This window comes from Syngnathus floridae, chromosome 4 (genome assembly GCF_059516105.1).
Source record: "Syngnathus floridae isolate MCC-2025c chromosome 4, RoL_Sflo_1.0, whole genome shotgun sequence".
Lineage (NCBI taxonomy): Eukaryota > Metazoa > Chordata > Actinopteri > Syngnathiformes > Syngnathidae > Syngnathus > Syngnathus floridae.
The window spans coordinates 7833193-7856152 of record NC_142416.1 but is presented as its reverse complement, the minus strand read 5'-3'; the positions used below and the strand labels follow the sequence as shown (position 1 = coordinate 7856152).

At 38.8% G+C, this 22960-nt stretch overlaps 3 protein-coding genes across 8 annotated transcripts in view; 2 read left to right on the top strand and 1 right to left on the bottom strand.

Annotated features, from left to right (window-relative positions):
- Positions 1-2020: 2020 nt before the first annotated feature.
- On the top strand, positions 2021-4915 carry ccr7 (chemokine (C-C motif) receptor 7). The gene is made up of 3 exons (XM_088374038.1): positions 2021-2123; positions 2929-2978; positions 3298-4915. The coding sequence occupies exons 1-3, from the start codon at positions 2114-2116 to the stop codon at positions 4357-4359; spliced, it is 1122 nt and encodes a 373-aa protein (XP_088230164.1). The 5' UTR covers positions 2021-2113; the 3' UTR covers positions 4360-4915.
- Positions 4916-6221: 1306 nt separating this feature from the next.
- LOC148398680 (tensin-4-like) lies at positions 6222-19519 on the top strand. Of its 4 annotated transcripts, XM_088374032.1 has the most exons (14): positions 6222-6276; positions 6534-6997; positions 9540-9825; positions 10783-11059; positions 11703-11977; positions 12066-12152; positions 12319-12450; positions 12868-12960; positions 14284-14361; positions 15023-15082; positions 16084-16255; positions 16328-16396; positions 17265-17294; positions 17433-19519. In XM_088374032.1, exons 3-14 carry the CDS (start codon positions 9573-9575, stop codon positions 17560-17562), a joined length of 1656 nt encoding a protein of 551 aa, XP_088230158.1. In that variant the 5' UTR covers positions 6222-6276; positions 6534-6997; positions 9540-9572; the 3' UTR covers positions 17563-19519. The 4 variants fall into 4 exon arrangements, with proteins under 4 accessions (XP_088230158.1, XP_088230156.1, XP_088230159.1 ...); XM_088374030.1 differs by having other exon boundaries at positions 6224-6997; XM_088374033.1 differs by lacking the exons at positions 6222-6276; positions 6534-6997 and adding an exon at positions 7039-7676 and having other exon boundaries at positions 10786-11059.
- krt222 (keratin 222) overlaps positions 18840-22960 on the bottom strand; it is a 23072-nt gene continuing 18951 nt past the window's right edge. For all 3 annotated transcript variants that reach the window (XM_088374034.1, XM_088374035.1, XM_088374036.1), the window contains exons 10-12: positions 22528-22751; positions 22366-22468; positions 18840-20565 (exon numbers count right to left, since the gene is read on the bottom strand). In XM_088374034.1, the coding sequence (XP_088230160.1) occupies positions 20352-20565; positions 22366-22468; positions 22528-22751 (541 nt within the window). In that variant the 3' untranslated portion in view covers positions 18840-20351. The remainder of the gene's footprint in view (positions 20566-22365; positions 22469-22527; positions 22752-22960) is intronic.

Sequence of the window (22960 nt, the reverse complement as noted above, 5' to 3'; positions counted from 1 at the left end):
TGTTATTTTATCTTTTTTTTTTGTATATTAATTGCGAAAATGGTTTCAAAGGTGGGATTACTCATCACCAGAACATTTATACGTAGATAAAGCCAGCTACTGTACAGCACCGGCATAAGACGAGTTGGCTAAACATCGAAACTTGTTAGGCGCTATTTAGTGATGGGCAAATGGAGATTCAAATTTGTTTCATTAATTTTTGTTTTGTTTTACTTGTTTAGTCTGAAAGCACACGGACTTGCCATGTTTTAAGCCTCAGCAGTGAGGGCTAAAAAAAATTAACTGGTTCATGAAGCATGGCATTTATTTTCCCAAGACTACTGCCATTTATTCAAGTGGTCTTCAGCAAGACTTTGGCATGCTCATCTGGGATGTACCAGGATTTGGGGACCTTTGGGAAATCACTGACAACTCTTAAATCATTACTGCATTTTTTTGCAAAATAATCTACGACCTCTGTCAATTGTGGGTCTTTTGAGTCATCATCACATTACCTCACACAAACACACTTTACATGTGTGTTTTCCCATATAGCCTAAATATGAACATTTGGGCAGTCTCTAACAGTGGGAGTGCAACACTTCTTACTGACATAGTGTTCATGTCTAATGGAATAGAGTATTCATTTTTGAGTCCTTCAATGAGGAACCAGGTTTTACAACCAGTAAGTGGAAAGCATAATTATACATTAGCCCAAACACAATGTAGCCAAAGTGACGGTTTACGCAGCGTGTCATTGCCATTCAATTAACATTTTGAGTGTCATGGTTATGCTGTTTGTCCCAAAATTTACTGTATAATGGCGGCATAGTTACACTTCAAATGGTTTATCACCCTATGAGAAGATAAAATGATTCCAAGAGAAAAACCCAATTTGTTGTGTTATTATGAAGCTGAAAAAGAAAAAAAAGCCTCTCTTAATCCAATTTCTTCCTCCTCTTTTTGACTAGTACAGCTCATTCTTAGTGGGGCAGACAATAACAATATTTTATTTTCCCTGCTTTACTTTGTTATGAGGAAGTGGGTAAAGATAAAAGCAGCTTGTTCTGAGTTCCTGTGTGTGGATCACCAGTAGAGTGTAATGTGCATAAGCATACACTTGCCACACTCGCTGGAGCAGTGAGCCAAATTATTGTTGTAGACTAAAAACATAAGGAGTTCACATCGAAACACAAGAGACAAGTTTGTCATTTGCAATTTTGCAGCCTACGTCTGGATCTGATACATGTTAGAATCTATCAACCCATATTGTACTCTGTGTATATCCTGTTGAAGGTAGCAGTGAGCTCAAGCCAATAATGTCAGCCGGGTAAACTGTAAATTTTGCTCGGTGCAATTTTGCAACTTTAGTGCCTAATGCATTAAATGATTCAATTATGTAAAACCTTAAGCAACCAATAAAAAGCTGATCTACAACTGTGCAATTGACTCTGCACTAACTACATATTATGCGTACATGTTTAAAAAGGTGAGATCAGATGATCTTTTCTCGACTACTTATTGTGAAGCGGTAGACTTTTGATTTGGATTAATGTCAAAGTGTATTGTACCGTTTGTGTGTTGTACCTTGTGGTTAGCACGGCGTAAAGTGTAGGAAGACGTGTAAGAAAAAAACAACAACCACAGTTACAGGTGATAGTAGGTCATTGGGTAGATTTGCAGATTAGATTTGCCTTCCTTTCTGTGCAGAAAGACAGTTTTTATTTTAATATAAACCACTGCGTTAAGATGCACAATGTCAGTAACACGTGACTAATTTGCATCATACTTGAACTTACTTAAAACAATATTTAACCTGTGCTCCATGTTTGTTTGGTTCCCTATTAATAGTTCCTGTACTCATTATAACTTTACCCAAAAAGATGACAGTTCTTCTCACTCTATCTTGCTGTTGTTGATCAGTTTAACATAAAATGTAGATAATACCTCTTTAGTAAATGGCTGTGGTTTATATTTTTTGCATGCCACGATACATGTGCATGCCACGATACATGTGGTGCAAACAAGGTTTCAGTGATTAAAATTTCAGTTCAGTTCTTTTTTTTGCCAACGGAAACCACGTCATGTATAAAAAGCGGTTCTTTAGTGTCTTTACCGCCTGCTTTCTATCAACATGTCATGCTGTAAGTAACTCAATTCTTTATGATTCTATATTACTATGTTATATGGTACATGTTATTTTTGTGAACTTCCATCATATAGGGAAGTTAAGAATATATAGGATGTTGTTGATCGTATATATAGTATTTATTTCCAGACAAAAATGTCAGATTTCCAAAGGTTGACAGGCATAGCTAAAAAAAAAAAGTTTTTTTTCTTCAAATGTTTTATTTATTTACTATCTGAGAATATTGTGATATAGAAAACCAAAATCCATTTATCTAAAACTAGTTATCAAAAGGTAAATCATGTTTCATTTAATTTTAAACGGTACTACAAGCATCTGTCTATTGCTCCACTGACAAAAATCCCAGTTTAAAAAGTAGAACCTATTAAAAGGATAGGTAAAAATTATTTTTTAAGCTTTTCTAAATGACAATGCAACTTATTTCTGACTAATTTAAAGTGTCTTCAATGTCACATTTTTACCAAGAATGGGCTTTATTTGGATTACGTTACTCAGATTATTATAATAAATGGACAATACACAAATACCTGACGAAAGTTGCAGGCTCTGAAAAAAATTATAACAGGTTAGTAGCTTTAATGACGTGAACAACATAGTATGCTCACCAATAAACGTGACTACACTACAGGGAAGGCTGATTGAATTAAATAACATAAGTGAATCTTCTCATAAAATAAATGAAATTTAAGTCGTGTTCTAATCTTTTCAGTAAATTGAGCAGAGTAGGGAAAGTTGCATGATAGAATCCCTGTTGATCATTCATGAAATTGATGGTAAAAATGTACACTTTATGTTTTCAGGCGTTCAGATGTTTCTTCCCCTTTTCTTCATATGCTCGATTATTTTTAAGGTAAGACACATGCCAAACAAAACAAAAAAAATAACACCAATCATTTCACACTACATTTTTGTTTGAGGCGCATGTAACGTCATGATGGTCATCGAGATCCAATGATTTCATGTGTTCATTGCTAAGATGGGTACCACTAGAGAGGGCCCGCGTACCAGTTGTAGTCCGCGCACCACACTTTGAGGATCACTGCTGAAGAATTAATCATCCCTGAACTGTTAGTCGCTAACTAACAACAGTAATTCCCCCTATTACGAAAATGTGTGTTCAATAACATTATATAACTTTATTTTAACCATGTAATATGTTTTGATTGCAGCCTTGTTTATGTCAACAAGAAGAGAATGTGACTGACGACATGGATTTCATCTTCGATAACTTTGATTATAGTGGCATTCCTGTGCTCTGTGAAAAAGTGTCTAACCGTCAGTTCCGCCAGTGGTTCATGCCAACCTTCTACTCCATCATCAGCTTCACAGGACTGGCAGGGAACCTCTTGGTCATCCTTACGTTCATCTACTTTAACCGCCTGAAGACTATGACAGACGTGTACCTGCTCAACTTGTCATTTGCTGATTTCTTCTTTGCATTTTCACTTCCTTTTTGGGCAGCCAATTCCATGGCAAATTGGGTGCTGGGCGTAGCAATATGCAAGATCATGCATGTTGTTTACAAGGTGACTTCTTATAGCAGCATGTTCCTCCTCTGTTTAATCAGTGTGGACAGGTACTTTGCCATAGCCAAAGCTGTTTCTGCTCACCGCCTTCGCTCCCAAGCGGTGTTTTTCAGCAAAGTGTCGTCTGTTATTGTCTGGGTTCTAGCTCTGATTGTCTCCATACCAGACATGAAATATACCACAGTCATCAATGATACCTGTACACCTTTCTCCAGTACTTCTGACCCCCTTCGAATAAGCATCCAGACAAGCCAGATTGTTGTCGCATTTTCCCTCCCCCTCTTGGTCATGAGCTGCTGTTACAGTAAAATCATCCAGACCCTTTGTAAGACTCAAAACTTTGAACGGAATAAGGCTATAAAGGTGATTCTCGTTGTGGTTGTTGTCTTTGTGGTCTGTCAGCTTCCCTACAACGTGGTCTTGTTTTGGTACACACTTGTCATTGCCAACGGAGGCACTACACAATGCACGTATGAGAACAACCTCCTGTACGCCATTGACGTCACTCAGTGCGTAGCCTTTCTCAGGTGCTGCCTCAACCCCTTTGTGTATGCCTTTATCGGTGTGAAGTTTCGCCATGACCTTCTGAGGGTACTCAAGAAATTGGGTTGCATAAGCCAGGAGATGCTCTTCAAGTATACACATAGGAAGAGGACAAGCTCTGCAGCCTTAGACACCGACACCATCACCACATTCTCACCCTAAGACAGCGCAGCTACAATTTCCTCCCACACACCTCCGAAGATTTAAGTCCGCCAAAATCTTTACAGGTGGCTCTCACCTCAGAAAGGCGATCTGTTCCCACTGTGTTGATGTAAATTGAATTTGTGCATTAGTCTCAACATGCTGTTAAATCCAAATTACAGTCAATATTTGTATTGTTATGAAACACCCTTCTAATGCAAGAAATATAAAATCTTCAACAGCAACTTAAATTTACTTCGCATAACTGAATATTGTTGAAATGTTTTATGCCCGTTGTAACCTGATGACCCTGTGTCTAGTTGTACGTAGTAAGTGACTGTATGTAACTTTTATCCCTGACTGAATTTGACTGACTTCTATGCTAAAATTTTGTTGCATGGTATTTTTAGTCTTTGACGGGTATTTTTTTAACCTAAAATGTGTGCATTGACTGACATTGTAGCCTTTTACTATATAGCTGACAAAATGTGCTTCAAATGTGCTCTATTTGCTGTAATTTCTCAGGAACGTCATCCAATCCATTAAACTGGACAAATAGTTCCATGACTAAGTTAAATATTGTATGCTTTTCTCAATACCACAATGAATGAACTTTGTGTTTGTTGTGTAAGTCAATTGTTAGGATTGGCACAATGTGCTGAAATGGAGGCCCTGAGCCAGACACGACAACCAAACCAAACTTTATTGAGCCAAGGGAGTACAAAAAGGCACGAAAACAACACGATCTGATAAACAAAAACAACCACAACTGTGAGAAAAGGTTTCTGCGGCAAAGACAACACACAAATACTGCTAACAAAAAGAGGCGGCAAATCTTACAAGACTAGCCAACAAACAAAATTAAAAGTAAACTAAATCTGACAGATATGGATAGATGTGTACTTAACAAAGAAAATAGTAGGACGTACATTGGAGGTACTGGAGGTAGATATACTACCAACCAGAACTGAGAAATTCCTGAGAAAGTGTGATGATGAACAAAATAAGAGAAATATATCTGACAACTTCCTGCTACGCCAGCTGACCTTAATACACAGTACAAAGTGAGATTAAAGGCATAGCGAGCTGTGTTGCGTCTAAAGCCAGCATTTAAAGTGTTACGAAGGTGGGCTCTCTTCTCACCAGGCTAGTTCACCATGGTAACTTGTGCTAAACTGGTCACTTGCAGGTTGTGTTCTCATATTTAGATTAAATCGGCTGTAAAAGAGCTGTCCTCTTAATCTCGATTGAAATGGTGTTCTGATTTTTGGACATTACAGTGGATCTTGTCTTTTTTGTTTTGATTAATTTTCTTGGAGAGGGAGCGTCATGGGCTTTGATTTAGTTTTTGATGTGGACTTTGATTTGTTTTTGATTTGGACTTTCTTGTGTCAATGTCAACGTCTGCCTGAAGTCGGCCACATTTGCCCATGCATGCCAACGCACAGTGCCGTAAAATCCTGATCTGTCGCTCGCCTGCAATTAGAATAAATTACATTTCTGTTTCCAGCAGCTGTGTGAAGAATGAATAGCAATGAGGTGAGGAATCTAATTGTGTCTAAACAATATCAGATAATTGAAATGATGTTGAAATAATGATTAAAATGCTGTTGAAAATAAATGTTAAACTTTGCTTTTGCACCGTATTCTATTGAATGGTACGTGAAATGACACTATGCGCCCATTTACATGAACGGACGAGCACCTGGGTTAAAAAAGCCAGTTGCTAACCGGCATCACAGTACCACTTAACTCTGATCGTGTTTTCAGGCTATGTCATGCAAAAAAAAGCCTGGCTATTTTGAGCTCCCTTAGTAGTATACCCCCTAGGTGAGGCGTTGGAGACACCGCCTACCACTGAACACCATGGAGACTGGAAAAACACAAGACACAAAAGTAAACAAATGGTCCAATACGAGAACACAACAGCAATAAACGGTAACAACTTATTTACACACTAATGACATAAAATTAGTCCTGACTGGGGCATTCACTCTCTTTCTCAAGGCGAGTTTTGTGTGATTTCAAAGAACTGGAATAAAACCTGCAAACTTTATTTTGAAAAATAGTATCCTGAGCAAATCCATTTTTTAAAAGCGCTCCATGACAAACAATCTATTTAGGATTTCTGTTTCTATAAGCTGTGCCAAGTGTTTGTGTCTGTGTACCCTGCGATTGGCTGGCGACCTGTTCAGGGTGTCCCCCTCCTACTGCCCGATGACTGCCGGGATAGGCTCCAGCACCCGTGGGGACAAGCGGTCACGACTCGTCCCCGGTGATTTTATTATGTGTATGTTGTCATGGTTTCTGTTAGTGTCTCTGTGTACTCTCCCCTCCCCTTCTGTGTCTGCCCATGAGCAGTGTGATCACCCTCACCTGCCTCTCGTTACCTGTCTTGCATTTCAGTCCTGTCTGCCCCTCACTCCCCTGTCGGATCATTCTTGTTTCTTGTCTCCTGTTTCACGTCTTTGTCTGTCAGTTCTGTTTCTGTTAGCCAGTCTGTCGGTCAGTCACGTTGTTGTTTTGTCAGTTTGTCCGTTGTCTGTTCCCCCTCATCTTCCCTTCCAACTCCCTTTTCCCTCAATAAACCCTGGTCCGAGCTGCATTTGGTCACCCTGCTCAATTCCGAGTGTGAGAGTCGCAATCCCCTGCAATCAAGGTTCTGAACTTTAATTTGTCATTGATAATTCATAAATAATAATATAAATAATAAATACTCTAATTCAGGGGTGTCAAACTCATTTTTTTCGCGGGCCGCATTGTAGTCATAGCTTCTTTCGGAGGGCCATTATACCTCATATTATATCCAGTAAAAGCTACAAAACAAACGGACAAATAACTTGTTTTCAAATCATACGAGTAAAAACGGGTCAAATATTTGAAAAAATATATTATTAAAAGTGAAGACAATTTGCAATTCTAGTAATGACACACGAATTATGATGCACAATTTGTCTTTGCGGGCCACATAAAATGATGTGGCGGGCCGTATCTGACCCCCGGGCCTTGAGTTTGACACCTGTGCTCTAAATGAAAAACAAACATGTTAACTAAAATTTCAAGCAAGGCAGTAAAGTAGCAGTAACTCTCCCATTTTGAACTACTGTGTACTCCACTGGTGTCATTCAAGCAAGTGTAGACATCTACACCCCTAACATGACATCATAACTTTATAGCTGCAGGGGTTGGTAATCTAGAGTTGATGATAGGTTTACTGGGAAAAGGGTTGGCATTTTACAATGAAAGCATAAAGTACATATAGAGTCCAAGTAAAAAAGACCTGGATATATCAGCTTTGCACATTTCCTGTTCTAGGATCATCACAAGAGAAAAATAAGGTAAGGCAACTTTAAGATTTATAAATGAACACAGAGACTACAGTAGGTATTACATAACGATCATTTTGAGTACAGATATACTTACCTTTTGTGTTGAGCACTTAGATTGATCTGTAAAGATCGTAAGAAAAACAAAACAATCACTGTTTGATTATTATAAATGTTAACTTTTAAAAGCAACTTGTTACAATTTCCTAGGATTAAAAAGTGAAGTTTGAGCTGTTTATAGGTATCCTCGCAAAATCTAAGAATGTTCTTTTTGAAAGATGAGGTGGAGACATACTTTTTAAATTTCCAAGTAAATGTTTTGTGGAATGCATTTGTGCAGTCATGACAACCAGCAGTATATGCCCAGTGACTCACTGAGCACCACTCCTTATCTTGAAAGGGCCAGTGAGACATACTATGAGTTGGACTGATGATTCCATAGAATACACACCTTTCATTTTGGAGTTATTCATGCTGAACTCACAGAAGGACACTACTTGCTCATACTTAGTCAATATTCACCGAGTGTCTGGTCTTTGCTTATGTGGCAACACATGTTGAATAGCACAGTAGGGTGCAGCAGAACCTCTGAGGTGGAACTTTGGTCAACCTCTGACTGTTTTTCAACTTTCCCAACTGTCAAATATAAAAAGAAGTTAATTGAAGCTGAAATTGTTAATATCAAAACTCTTTCTCATAGCCCCAGCTTTAATTATGAATGATAACAGCATAATGCAGGGATGGCCTCTGTCGCAGATGCACCTGAGGGCTCTATTGGTATTATTTTTTTAAATACATACCCCAGTGAGGATAAGTGTTTCAGACAATCAATGGATGGATACATATATATTTTCCCACATTTGTGAGAAGAACCCCTGCAAAACACGTAATCAGTTAAAACCAAGCGTAAAGTGCAGTCTAACTTTGCACATGGGTGGAGTTGTCTCTCTGTAGATATTTTCATAGATGGGCACGGTCAGAAATGGGTTTGCGCCATTTCGAGGGTGAACACATGACTTGATTCACGGCCAATCGAAGCGGCTCCTCTCATTCCCTTTAAATTTAGTGCAGGAGAGGTACGTGGTCTACATGGCGGAAGCATAATGGACTTAAGAGATCCGCGTGAGCAAAGTACATTTATAAGGAATTGCAAGATATCCACTTGTAGTAGATGATGTAAAATTGTCATTGTAAAGTGAGCACTTTGACACCGCCTTCCACCTTAATTGTGGGTTTATATACTAACCCCCCCAGTATATCAGTGGAGCGCAAATGTTGTCTGCCTGGGCTTGGATCAAATCCACTAAAACCAATTTACACCAAATGCGTCACAACTTAGACCTACTTTTAGTTGCTCTAAGGTCTAAACACTTTTTGCCAGCAAATTGTCAGATGCGGCAGTTTTTACACTGAGTGCAGGTACGTCTGTCAATAAAAATAAACCCCTGAAGTTGACAAGTGACGATGTGCACATTAGAGCTGGAAAAAGTGTTACTGATTTACTAAAAAACAAAAAACTGTACTTTCTTTGATTGTGATGTGATATGATGAAGTCATGATACGTATATAGTAAATACGACACATATAACATTTAATCAATGGGAAAATATATTTCATTATCATTCAAAAGACAATTACATATGTATGACAAAAACAGGTAATCATCACATTGCAAGAACCTTAGAATTCATATTTGTTTCTGAAAATAAACACAAAATTACTAATACTAACATAAGTGATGTGTTTGGATGTTTTGTTTATTACATTATAGACAGTCTGCTTTGAATAATAGTGTGTGTGAAATGTGTGACTTTTCAAAAGGTATAATACTTGGCCAGTGTAACTGATCTCTCTTTATTGTGTCCAAATCTTTAGTTGTGCTAAAAGATTGTGAGCCCTCCTCCTAACATGATGCCGAACGCTGAAGGCATGTCCCATATCATACCCAATCACGTTTTGAGAGTGGGTCAAACTATACGTCTGGACCCAGAACAGGAGACGGTGACTCCGTGTTCACGGCCAAGCAAGCCCAGCAGTCACCTTGGCAACATGGATCTGGACATTTCTCTTGATAATCTCAACCAGCTAATGCTTGAACTGGATCCAACCTTTGAACCAATTCAGGCCAACAAAAACCATCCGTGTATCACTCCAGCTGCAGGTAAGGTATGACGGCATGCAATTAAATCTTGATCGAAGTTTACAACTGTGCAATAAAGCAATAAGTAATACAACACATGTCATAGTTAAATGTCACATGTGCAGTAAATGGTAGTAATAATATAACACTGAGATCAACAAACTGCAGGTTCAGTCAAACACAGCAGTCAAAAGATCCTGCTAACCAAATTTTTAATGTTTGATTTGTTTTTGGGAAAACGCACTCAGCCTTTAGGAGTTTTTTTCCCTCACAGGGTAATTGCACCAGTTCAGGTGTTCTGGGACTGCTGCCCAGACTATTATGAGACACACCCTCAACCTCTCACTCTAGTCATACAAAGAAAAGTCCCATCAAAGCCCAGTAGTGGTGTAGAGTTCTTCTTACTTTCTGCCTTTGCCCATGTTGCCTTTGGTTTGTAGCTACATATGTACTATAGGTTGCAAGTTCATTTCTGTGGCCTGGAAGCAAACACTTACAAAAAAATAACCTGAACAATTACCAGAGATGGTGAAGGCGTAAACCTTCATGTACTAAACACAGGATTTCCTGTGTACGTACTGTCACCCAGCAACCATCATTGTGTGTTTGACTCCTTCATGTATATGAGTCGTTTGCTATGGCTGCACGAGTTTGGCTTTTTATTTTTGGCGTGAACGATCTGAATCCATAGTTCAACGCAGTGTGGTAGACATAACCTGAACTGAACTAAAACAAGTTAGAACTTCTCTCCGATATTGTGACACAACAGCAGAGCTAGACAAATTAGAAGTGCCAGGTTGGATTGCCCTGTACTGTGCAGGCAGGTACCGGCATGAGAATTTGTGTGTGTACACTAGCCAAGCCCCTTAAGTCAATATAAAACAAAACCCATTATGCATAAGCTTGACAACAAATGTTTCACATTCAGTTTTTCCTGCACGAACCCTTTAACTGCCAATGTTTTCATTTTTCCCTCAGAAGGATACTGCTCCTCACCCACAGTGTCTCCCAGTATCCCCATCCCCAGACCTGTCAGTGTCAGCTTCAGTCCCTCGGGCACGCTGGTCTTTGCTGACTCCCCCTCCTTTTCCCGGCCTCTATTGCCATGTGGGGGTGCACCCAAAAGAAATCCCCCAATGAGGAATGACATATCATCTTCTCAAGGGTCCCTTCGCTTGTCCTATTCAAATAGGAACAGTGCAGCCTCACTACTCTCGACATCAACATGTTCAGATACCAGCTACATCCTGGGAAGGTACAACTTGTTCACTTGATTATTGAACAATCAATACAATTAAAAAAAATGAACAACCACTTGCATAAATCTGCCTTTACTGTAGAACGATACAAATTCTCACTTGTATGATATGTGCTGTGTAGAACGGCCCTGCATTGAGTTCGTCCTCAACTTACAAACAGTATAGGTTCCGAGAGGCTGTTTTTAACTCATATTGTTTGTAAGTTGAGACATCAAATTTTGTTTTAAAATTAAATTTTATAAAAATGAAATATATGTATAAAAAAATAAATTTAAATGATAATTTTAACACAGTATACCAATCTCAGGGGGTCCTCAAAACTAAAAACATTTTTAGAAACAATTAGAAACATAATAATCAAAATATGTGTTCCCTATAGCAAAAGGGAGGAAAATGTGGAAAAAGCATATTTGGAGGTGGGTAGGTGGGGGTGGGGGGTAATACCCTCGTGACAGTCTTTTCACTCCACCAGCGCTTTGCTTGTATCGACAAATGTTTGTAATTCGAATGTCGAGCGGTGTAAGTTGAGGACTACCTGTATGGACACTGAAACCTGTTCCTAATATTTTGACAGTTCCAAACTGTACTTGTACCATCATGACATGTACCTACTTTTTAAACATTCTCTCATCCTCACAGCACCCTGTCTTTGGCCAGTGAAGATGCAGAAGGTATCGGGTCATTCGTCTCACTCAGTGATGGGTACAGGACAGGGCAATCTATGACCCAAGATGGGTCAGATAAGCGAGGACAGGAGATGCCAAGCAACTGTTCAATGAGTAGTCCTGAGCAGTCGCTCTCTGGTTCTTTTACTGATATTCCACTGTTGCTCATCAATGGCATACCACACCAGGACAACAAGAAATCTCCTACAACGGATGACGAAGAAGCACAGAAGCCATTTGTTCATCACGGTGAGTTCCAGGCATTGCTGTTGTGTCTAAAGTATTTTTAACACTTGACTCCATTGAATCAATCCGTTGCTTATTTCCTGTTCCGAAGGCCATTTAGGTGGGAATCAGTCATCAATGAAATTTGTTATGGACTCTTCAAAGTTTTGGTTCCGTCCGCATATAAGCAGAGCAGAAGGTGAGTCATGAACCAGGGATGAGGCACATCTCAGAAAACAAAATCACAGGATTGTGAGTTATGCAGAGTATTTTTTGTTTTTACAAAAGATAACATACCTTAAGATAACTATTTTACAATGCAGTGCATCATGCAATAACAACATAACATGTTTGATTCACCTCAGCTGAGACCTTTGTGAAGGACAAAGAACCAGGAACATTTGTGGTGAGAGACAGTACTACATACAGAGGAAGTTTTGGTCTTGCCATGAAGGTTGACCATACAGTTACTGGTTCTTCAGCAACTGCAGATATGGGTGAGTTTGATTTGCGGCCTTCTGACTGTGTTTGTATCATGTTCTCAAATGTTAAAGCTGCGTTTTGCCCAGCAATACATATTCATGTCCATTATTAAAAGAACCTAATGGGTCACTTACCTAACCCTATTGATGGGTAACTATATATAAAAAAAAAAAACATGTTAAAAAAGACAAGATAATTGCTACAAATAATTACACAATGAATGAATAAATGAATGAATGAAATAATAAATGAATGAATGAACAGGTGAATGAATGAATGAATAGATGAATGGATGAATGAAATAATATCAAATCCACGAATCTTAAAGCAAAGCTTCGGGCTCATTTTTACTAGTTGTATTGGGTCAACTGAAATGACGAGACCAGTCTTCATTGTTTCTGTTCCTATTTTTTTGTGTGTGTCTCGAACAGGAGAGAGCAGCTCTCAGTTTATCAAACACTTCCTTATTGAATCAACAGCAAAGGGTGTTCGCCTCAAAGGCTCTTCTCAGGAACCGTACTTTGGTAAGGTCGACAACACCATTTGCTTGAAAAACTCTCTCTCTCTCTCTCTCTCTCTCTCTCTCTCTCTCTCTCTCTCTCTCTCTCTCTCTCTCTCTCTCTCTCTCTCTCTCTCTCTCTCTCTCTCTCTCTCTCTCTCTCTTTTCCCAGCAGAGTAGGTCAACAACTTTTGCCTACAGTTCTTTCTTGGTTGTGTCGCAACTAATCATAACAGCCTTTGTGTCTTATATGACAACATCCTCATTGTGTACACGGGTGAACTGGAGCCTATCCCAGCTACCTTTAGGCTAGAGACACGGTACACACATGATTGGTTGCCAGTCACTTACATGTCACATAAAAACAGACAATTTCAACTCATTCTCAAAACAACTTTCTTCAGTTCTGATACAATAACATAGTACTGGCAAACAGCACTAGCAGGTATTAGAAATTCAGGTCCAGAAAGTGAAGAACCCTGCCAGAGTTTGGCTTTAGGTGTGGTGCTTCCACTCAAATGAATGCAAATAAACAAGCTTGTTTACCTGCCAGTTGAGTTGATGCACCTGTGGATAAAGCCAAACGGTGGCAGGGTTTTTAGTTTCTGGATCCAAATTTCTTATCTCTCCTATGGCATTAAAAAGAAAAAGAACATGAAGAAAACAAGGCGGTCTAATGACCTCAAGGCTCTCCACAAAATACACATTTAACAAAAAGGATACCGTATGTCCTAAATTAATCATCTTGTCTCAAATTTAGTTAATTAGTACAAAATCTGACTGGTTAGTTACACACAATACACATAGTGTATTGTTTTTTAAATTGAAGAGAGACACATTGTTTGTCATGTATGACTGGAAATACTGGATGCGTGGGCAGGTTAATGGTACCTTCTGCCATCTAGTGGTAAGAAATTCAAATGTTCTGCCTATCTGTCCCTGGCATACACAAAGACAAATATGTAGTAAATAACAAAACCAAATCAATGAAATTGCATTGTTTCACATGGCACATTGATGTTTTCCTTCACACCCACATTCACATCCGTGGGTAATTTCAAGTATTCGATAAACCCCCAAAGCATGTTTTGGAATGTGGGTGGAAGCCTGAGTGAAACCCCTGCGGGCACACAGGGAGGACGCAAACTCCAAAATCAACTTTAAAAATAATTAAATTATATACAACTCAATCCGCTGGATCCACACTTAATGCTGGGTCACAACTACATACAGTAGGTAGACTCTTTTAAATACGTAGTTTTGCAACACAGAGCCGTTTGATTCTTTTCTTTTTATTTTGTGTGGTTGGTAATGTTGCTGTTTTGGAAATTTAATCTTGTCGTTACAGGAAGTCTTTCTGCTTTGGTGTACCAGCATACTATTTCCACTTTTGCTTTACCCTGCAAATTGCTGCTTCACTCCCAAGGTAAGAAGTGTATGTGTGTGTGTGTGCGTGTGTGTGCGTGTGTGCGCGTGTGTGCATGTGAGTGTGTGCGTGTATGCGTGCGTGTGTGTGCGCAGAAGGCAGAGTTAGCATAGTGATTTAAGGCAACTGACTACTCGTTCTCAAACTGTCGCAAGGCCACATTAAGACAAGTGAGTAAAACCATAATTTGTGTTATGATATGACGATCACGAAGCCACTAAATTACACTTCATGTGCCATTCGTGTGCATATGCACCAAGCACAAATTCCACTTCCCACTGCCTGTCCCTATGTCAAACATTTGAGTAGATGCTGGTTAGCATTGGTACCACTGCAGCTCCAGTGAGCATTTTGCTTTGTATCCATCAGTCCGTCACATCCATCCATCCATCCATCCATCCATCCATCCATCCATCCATCCATCCATCCATCCATCCATCCATCCATCCATCCATCCATCCATCCATCCATCCATCCATCCATCCATCCATCCATCCATCCATCCATCCATCCATCCATCCATCCATCCATCCATCCATCCATCCATCCATCCATCCATCCATCCATCCATCCATCCATCCATCCATCCATCCATCCATCCAAGCAATAGAAACGTGTTTTTTCTCCCCATGTATTCTTAATTTTGCTTGTCTGTCAATAGGGCAAGGTGGGGAAGAAGATAGAACAGACAAATCACCCTCAGAGGAAAAGAAAGGAACGGGTAAGTCTGTGAAATGTTACTGCTTTTTAGTTATGCGCAATCTGTCACAGCTCATGTTTTAGCTTTTTCTGATGTAACTAATTATTTTAGTGGAACCTTAAACTGTGATCTTAAAAGTGATCTTAAACTAAAATTATTGACAATTCTTCATTACTTATTGCAAATCATCCTTTTAAGTTTAACCGGAAAATCTCGGCTTTGAAACCAAAACTTGGAAATACTGAGATAAACATGCCAACGAGGCAGCCACTGTACCTCAATTCTAATATGTATAAGATTGAACTAAAGAGCAATGATCTGAATACACTTGGATGAGACATTCGCTTTTGTTCTTAGAAACATTGAAGCCCAATGGCTTACAGGGAACTTAAAAAAAGTTAGATGGAAAGTCCTTAGTGGATTGCCAACCGTAACACCTACTTGTTAATACACTGTAAAAACAGTGAAAAAAGTGTTAATCTGTAAACTGATAAAAATGCAGACATGCTTTTGATTTAGCTTTATGGATTGATGGTGTGGTCATGGAGGACTATTTTGGACATCTCCCTCATATCTCAGAGATCACTGGGTTAAAATCTTCATAAATGTCATAAAATCTTTGGCTGTCCTCACAATTAAATTTTCTCCAGCTACTGTACTCTTACTTCCTCCTTTATTCCGAAAATGTGAATACTGAGATAATTGAACAAAAATTGAGACAACTTAAATAAGTCAATCAAAATTATCTTTTACCAGAAGTCACTTACAGTTTAAACTAAAAGGATTATTTGTGTTAAGTAATAAAGCCAATTTAATTACGTATATTAATTTCAGACCACTTAAAATCATTGGTTTGCTTCTCCTTAGAAGCGCACGTACGCACACACACATGCACACACACGCACACACTTCAAGACTCAAGGTCACACTAGTGGAATTAGTGATTGCAACCTCTCTTGTCACAGTCTATTTCACTTGGTGTCATTGTTTTGTGGGGTCTAGAATAATGTGTTGTTTTGCAGCCTCCAATTTCATCTACCTGAATGCTATCCCCACTGAGATGTTGACAGGACCTTGCGCAGTCGAGAAGGCGGTCTCCACAACACTCCAACTGCCATCAGGCTCCTTTGAACCTGTCATAGTCAACCTGAAAGTGTCTTTGAAGGGCATCACACTGACAGACATCAACAGGAAGTAAGATAACATATCCAGTCACGTTTGATGTGACATGCATGTAAAATTCTGTGTGAATGTTTTTTCTTACAGGCAGTTTTTCAGACGTCATTACCCCGCTCACCTGCTTAGCTATGGTGGAAATGATCCAGAAGATCGAAGGTAAACGGTCAATATAATAATTGCAGTAAATACTAGACAAGCAGGTGGCATGGTTTTCATAGTGGTTATAAAAATCATGTGATGCTAAATCCTAGACCTTGATTCCACAGAAACTGGTGTGACTCAACTGTCATTGAGCAAAAAATGACATGCAGACAAAACTTTTTAATACCTAACATTACATCATATTAATGACTTCTTTCACAAAAAGTACCAATGCTTGACAAAGTGTCAATGAAACGAGTAACAGTTTGCATGTCCTGAATAATGCACAACATTTTAAGTGATTTTGTTCATTTGGTGCTGCATAATAACTAATTCATTTCTTCATTCATCTCCCAAACCGCTTACCTTTATGATGGATGCGGGTGTGCTGGAGCCTATAGCAATACTAATACTTATACTTCATGTAGGATAATAGCATTAGTTGAACTGGCCTTCTCTCAGCCTTCACATTTGTTGGATATCTAAATAAATTCTGTATTCATGCAGAACTCAGTATATGTGCTTTGGGTCATTTTAGCTTTTAGATTGACGCTGATCAGTCCTTTTCATTACCATTGTCTTTTCTACTTACTTTTCCTGTTGTCACAGCATATGTCTATTTCAGTCATGTAAAATAAACCTCGTTAAATGACGATTTTAGTATTTGCGGCATCATTTTTTATTTTCTATATTGCTTGTCCTCATTTGGGTGGGCTGGAACCTTTCCCAGCTGACCTTAGGACACACACATAGGACACTTTGAAACTTTGAACTGTAAGGCAAATGTGCCGCCTGTATTTGAGAGAAAAATGCATGAAATAGTTACTTGGTATACTTTTGAAAAACCCTTAATATTTAATCTTTTTTTTTTGTACTGTTACAGGTGGAGAAAAGGTTCAAATTTTGGTGCAAGGTACGATAGTTGTTTTGTGTGTAAAGTGACAGAATAATGTCTCAATTACCCTGCAATTTTAATGTAATTATTCAATGTCTTTGATGCTGTATCTTATTTTACATAAAGTGAAATGATAGTTATTGCCTTTGTTTGCAGGATGTTTGGCTTTGTGGCAAAAGGTGTGGAAGCTGGCATGGAGAACGTCTGCCACGTCTTTGCTGAATATGACCCTCTACAGCCCTGCAGTGCAGCTGTCAATGTTATTCAGGCTATCATAGCCAAATAATAGGTGCGCCATACTGAAAAAACAGCAAACATTATTTTGCACAGACTGTTTCCATATTATATATATTTTCAGGTTACTACTAATGCAGTGGTTCTTAACCTGGGTTCGATCGAACCCGAGGGGTTCGGTGAGTCGGTCTCAGGGGTTAGACAGAGACTCCACTGAGGAAGTCCGAACAAACCTGATTTATCGTGTAAATTCTGATTTGCCAGTATATCATTTATTGTGAGTTCATGCATTGTGTTGGTTTCGTTCGTTGAACAAGGTAAGGTTCATGCACCAGTAAAATACTTCTATGTCTTGAATTTAAAAAAACAACAACAAATCAGTAATTCCGTGAATGCGCATATGAAACTGGTGGGGTTCGGCACGTCCAACAAGGTTAAGAACCACTGTACTAATGCTTGGAGTTAAAGCACCATCACATAGTATTACCTTCAAGTAACAGCTTTAAAATCATTTTTTGGATGGCTACTGGCTTGTAATATGCAGAAGAGCTTCTGGCTCATTGTCATGGCAGACCTGGATAACCTACTTCAGCTGTCATAATACAGCTGGAGCAATCAAAACACCTTTTGTGTTTTGTTATTGCTAGTGAGGCCTTGGGTGGATGGTACAAAGCTTGTACACACACGCTAAAATAATCAGACGTGTTATGACATCAACAGGTTCTGGGATTGTCTAGCACTTCACTCCAGTGTCTTGGGCCTTGGTCCCTATCAAATCTGTGTTGGTAAATTGGGAACAAATCTTTACTGTTGATTTCAGTCATTTTATTTGTTCATGTAAGATTTTGCTTCGCAACTGTAATGGAAGCCGTGCGACAGATAATGAAACAGGCTCTGGCACTTTAGCAACCCCGATAATGGTTAAATGGATAATAGATTGTACAAAATATGCCAATGAGGTCAAACTATCTGGCTAGGTAATGGAGTGTCAAAGGCAAGATACAAGCCCCACACCCGCCGCACTAATAGGGCACTCAGGTCCCAGTCAGGGAGAGAATGGGAAGCGCAAACCATTTTGAGGCAGTCTTGCTGTAGTTTTGCTCTTAAAATATTTCATTTCAAGAAATACATCTATTGCTCATTTAAAAAGAACATACTGTACATAAAAGAAGGAAAAATCCCTAAAAAATGGGCAACATAGATGAATACAAATGTATCATCATCACCTGTATAATAGGCACATTTGGACTAATTTGTGTATGAAGATACAGTGCATTAAAGACAATTTACAGAAGACAGGAACGTTTGTATGTTACAAACAAAATGATGCTTTAGTCAGCTTTTATTAAGGCAACTGCACAATCTCGATAGTGTATAGGCTACAAATAATCTGTGGCATGAAACGAGCACCTTTCTTGTACAGCATGATGTTTTATGCGATATGCGACATATACAATTCAGTGTTGGCATGCTTTGTCTTATTGATTGTAAAATATTGTGATAAAAGATCAGAATGTTTGGAAGAATAAAATCTGAATTAATTGCTAATGTTATCCCGAACCAAAAACAGAGATGCACTAGATCATACTACTTATTGCACTACATTGTAAACAGTGTATTCTGTTTATTACTGTCTGTGTACTTTTTGTCATGATAAATTAACATGTCAGGCTTGTCTCAATCAATGTGCACCAATTATGTGAATGTATCATTTTCAGAGGAAGTCACTGTAAACATACTGTGGCAAAGCACTTAGTGGTTAAGCATAACTATCAGCATATTCACTTTATTTGTAAGCTGAAAACAAAAGATTCCATTTAGGCCTACTTCTGATGAAAAATATCCACATCTTTAGGCAAAGTTAAGTCAAGTAGAATTGCTTCGACAACAAATTAAAATGCTTGAAATAGGAAACATAACTGAATGGAAATGAAAAGTGACCGCTATTTACAGTGAAGCATTTTTATGTGACCACAAGCAAATACAAATAAATGCAATAAAAGGTGTAAGCATTTGTTTCATTTCAATAGTTGGGCCAAAATATATTTTTTCACATTACATAGACTATTGTATAGCTCACTATTAACTATGTACAAATGCTGCTACTGTCTGGTTAAAACACAAAATAAATTACTACATACAGGGGCATGAGGCTGTGTTTATGCTTTGTATAAGATAAACAATATTGCAGCAGTGAGATTTTAAGTATTTTAAGGTTTAGTTTTATGACACAATTGAACAACGTCATGAGTTTCCCTTAACTAAATTCACCACAATATCAGAAGGCAATCAAATCAGTAGGCTCTACTGACTGCTATTTGTAAAAAGCAGGTAGTCAACATAATCTTTAAACCAGACAATGTCAGAGGTATTACGCACAAATGAGACAATGAAATTAAAACTGACATTTTAAAAGTTCCTCAATCACAGTCATTGAACACAAACTCAATTTCCAACACATACTTTCCAACACAACTTCCAACACAACTTCCAACACATACTTTCCAACACATACTTTCTTCCTCACTAAATGAACAAATGGAGAGAAGGCAGAGAGGACCTGTTTTTGGGAGTACCTATGTCAATTAGACAAAATGGGGAAATTAAAAAAAAAAAAACATTTCATATTTAAAATAAGTGCTGATGAATTGGTAATTTTTTTCTGAGATATACCATGAATTGACAAAAAAAATTCAAGGTGCAAAACACATGTAACCATCATTTCCCGTACAAGTGAATTTTATCATCCAACTTCAGTATCAAACCAAAATGCATATATCAATATCAGCTGTTTAAGGCAGAAACTCCAGTATGCATTCACTCAGTGGCTGATGCCATAATTTATGGTGTGATAGTTGCACTGCTGCGAGATCTTTTCATGATGAGTCGCACTTCAACATCCGGGAGAGTGTCTTCTTTAACCTGGGCACAGCCCTCGTCTGCTGCAGCCATGTGCAGGTCGAAGCGCAGGGACACAGACTTCTTACGTAGTTTTGGGTTATCCTTGAAGAACGAGCTCTCCCATTGCTTGATGACCTCGTCAATCTTTTCGGTCCTGGATAAATAGTGATTATTGCATAATGATGACTATATTATGCATAACATTTGATGACTTCCTATTGTTATTGTTACATTATACATATACATGATGTGGTAGCTGCACTGAATACAACATGAAGGCCCTGCAGCGTGTAGTGAACACAGCTGGTAAGATTATTGGTGCTTCACTCCCCTCCCTGAACGGCATTTACGCCTCCCATCTCGCCCGCAAGGCGACCACGATTGTGAGTGATGTGAGTCACCCCGCTCACTCTTTGTTTGATCTTCTACCCTCTGGGAAGAGGTACAGGAGCCTGCGCTCCCGCACCGCCAGACTCACCAACAGCTTTATTCTCCAGGCTGTTAGGATCCTGAACTCTCTTCCCCCTTCTGCGTAGCGTCCTGTACCTATTTATTGTGTTATTTGTTTATTTATTATTTATTCATCACTCATATTTATTCATTGATTGTGCCTTCTTGTTTTATTTTTCTTGAGTTGTTTACTTGTATGTACATTGTGAACTATGTCTTGTCACCGTGGGATAGTGGGAACGTAATTTTGATCTCTTTGTGTGTCTTGGCATGTGAAGAAATTGACAATAAAGCAGACTTTGACTTTGACTTTGTGATTATCTACACAGGTATTGTTGATATGAATGTAAACATTAATTTGTGAATAAAGTGTATTCTTGGAGGACAGAGATTGAGCTCATCTGAAAATAGCTTGTAGTTCCCGCCCACTCTTTCCTCAAAGGTGGAAATTGACACAAGATCGTGGCAAAGGACTACCTTTGTGCAAATAAAGTGCTCAACTAGCTCACCAAATAGCCACTAGATGGCGACAAATCTTTAAATGTCTTGCTTTGGCCTGACAACAAAATGACCCAAAGAGGCCACGTCACCAACACTTTTGTTTTCCCTTTTCTTACTTTTTTGTGAAAAACAGAGGATAGCTTTAAAAATCTGTAAATAGAAGAATTTGTGAATCGAGTATATGCAGGGAAACACCATATTATATTTAATTTGCCATGTAAATTTGGTTAGTTGTCAACTATTCATTCATTTAGTCTTCTTTTTTGAACTTGTATTGTATTGTATTGTCAACTATTCATTCATTTAGTCTTCTTTTTTGAACTTGTATTGCTATATCATTACTAAACTAAATAAATTACAAAGATATATATTTGATACTATAGGGGTAGGGTAAGTAGGTAAGAGGGGGAACAAAGTATGTACCACACCCTCCCAAAGATGACTAAGCAAAAGTAATTAATGGGAAGAACAATTCCCATCTTATCTGATGTGAGCTTGTGGAACGTAATGAAGCTTATGACAGTATCTGAAAATGACATCTCAGTCAAGCAAAGCGCCGCTTAAGGCAGTGTTTAAACAACTTAAACTGAAGTTATTTAAAGAAGTACACGATCCCGTCAGTTGTTGTACACGTGTGCATGTGGCATTTGGCGCCCGAGGCGTTTCCAAAGAAAAAAAAAAAACGTCCACTTTCCACCCATGTCTGGTCTAACAACATCAGGTGCCACACCTTTAAAACAACACAGCAAGCGAGACTCTGAACATCAAACAAAAGCCATTAAAAGGCAAAGCAGTTCCCAAGCAGCTTGAAGATGAATCACTCATGGGAATGTAAAGCAGCAGACGTTTGTACGCGTCACAAATTGTTTAGGGTGTATGAAACGGGGTGGGGATGGACGTTGGTGGTTATTGCTTTGTAGGGTAATGAGTTAATAAACATTGACAGCTTAGAGTTAGGCGAGGTGTTCATTCTGTTCAAGAGGGTGAAAACATTGCTACTTACCCAACAGTGCCACGGCCCTCTGCACTGTCCTGCACTATGTTACCCTGAAGAATCTCCTGAGTCTTCACAGTGGAGATTGGTAAATGTTTATCTTGCTCTGGTTCTGCAAGAAGACTTGAATAATGAAGCAGGTCTAGACAGTGGAAATTACGTATGTGTTACCTGTGAGTATCACAAGACTCTGTGGCCGATGGAGTGCGAAGCTTTCCTTTGGCTTGTTGCCCTTTTGTATTAGTGAAGGTGTGTCAGGCAAAGGCTCTGATTTTGGATCATCTGGGGTGATGCTGGGATCACTGAAGCCGTTCTCGGAAACCTTTTCATTCGGTTCCAGCAAAGACGATCTCCAGAGCTGTAAATGTGTTTGCTGTTCACTGTGGCTCATGCACCTTGTGGGAATGAAACACCACATCCATGAAGATAGCGACTGTGTGAACAATCTCATGTCAAATGCTTCTGTCATTGGACACCACCGATTTAGGGTTAGAAACAAACATACAGTCGATGTGGACTGACATTTAAAAGTTGACATATTGCTAATATTTTAATAATAATAATTTAATAGATCTTTACTAAGAACAAAGTCTGTCATTGAAGT

What these genes read in the sequence shown, in the direction of transcription:
- LOC148398680 (XM_088374032.1), top strand. Translation starts at nt 9,573, where the DNA reads ATGATGCCGAACGCTGAAGGCATGTCCCATATCATACCCAATCACGTT. An exon ending in ACCAGCTACATCCTGGGAAG is followed by an intron (nt 11,060 to 11,702) that starts GTACAACTTGTT and finishes TCATCCTCACAG; the next exon opens with CACCCTGTCTTTGGCCAGTG. An exon ending in GGTTCAAATTTTGGTGCAAG is followed by an intron (nt 17,295 to 17,432) that starts GTACGATAGTTG and finishes CTTTGTTTGCAG; the next exon opens with GATGTTTGGCTTTGTGGCAA.
- ccr7 (XM_088374038.1), top strand. An exon ending in TATGCTCGATTATTTTTAAG is followed by an intron (nt 2,979 to 3,297) that starts GTAAGACACATG and finishes TTTTGATTGCAG; the next exon opens with CCTTGTTTATGTCAACAAGA.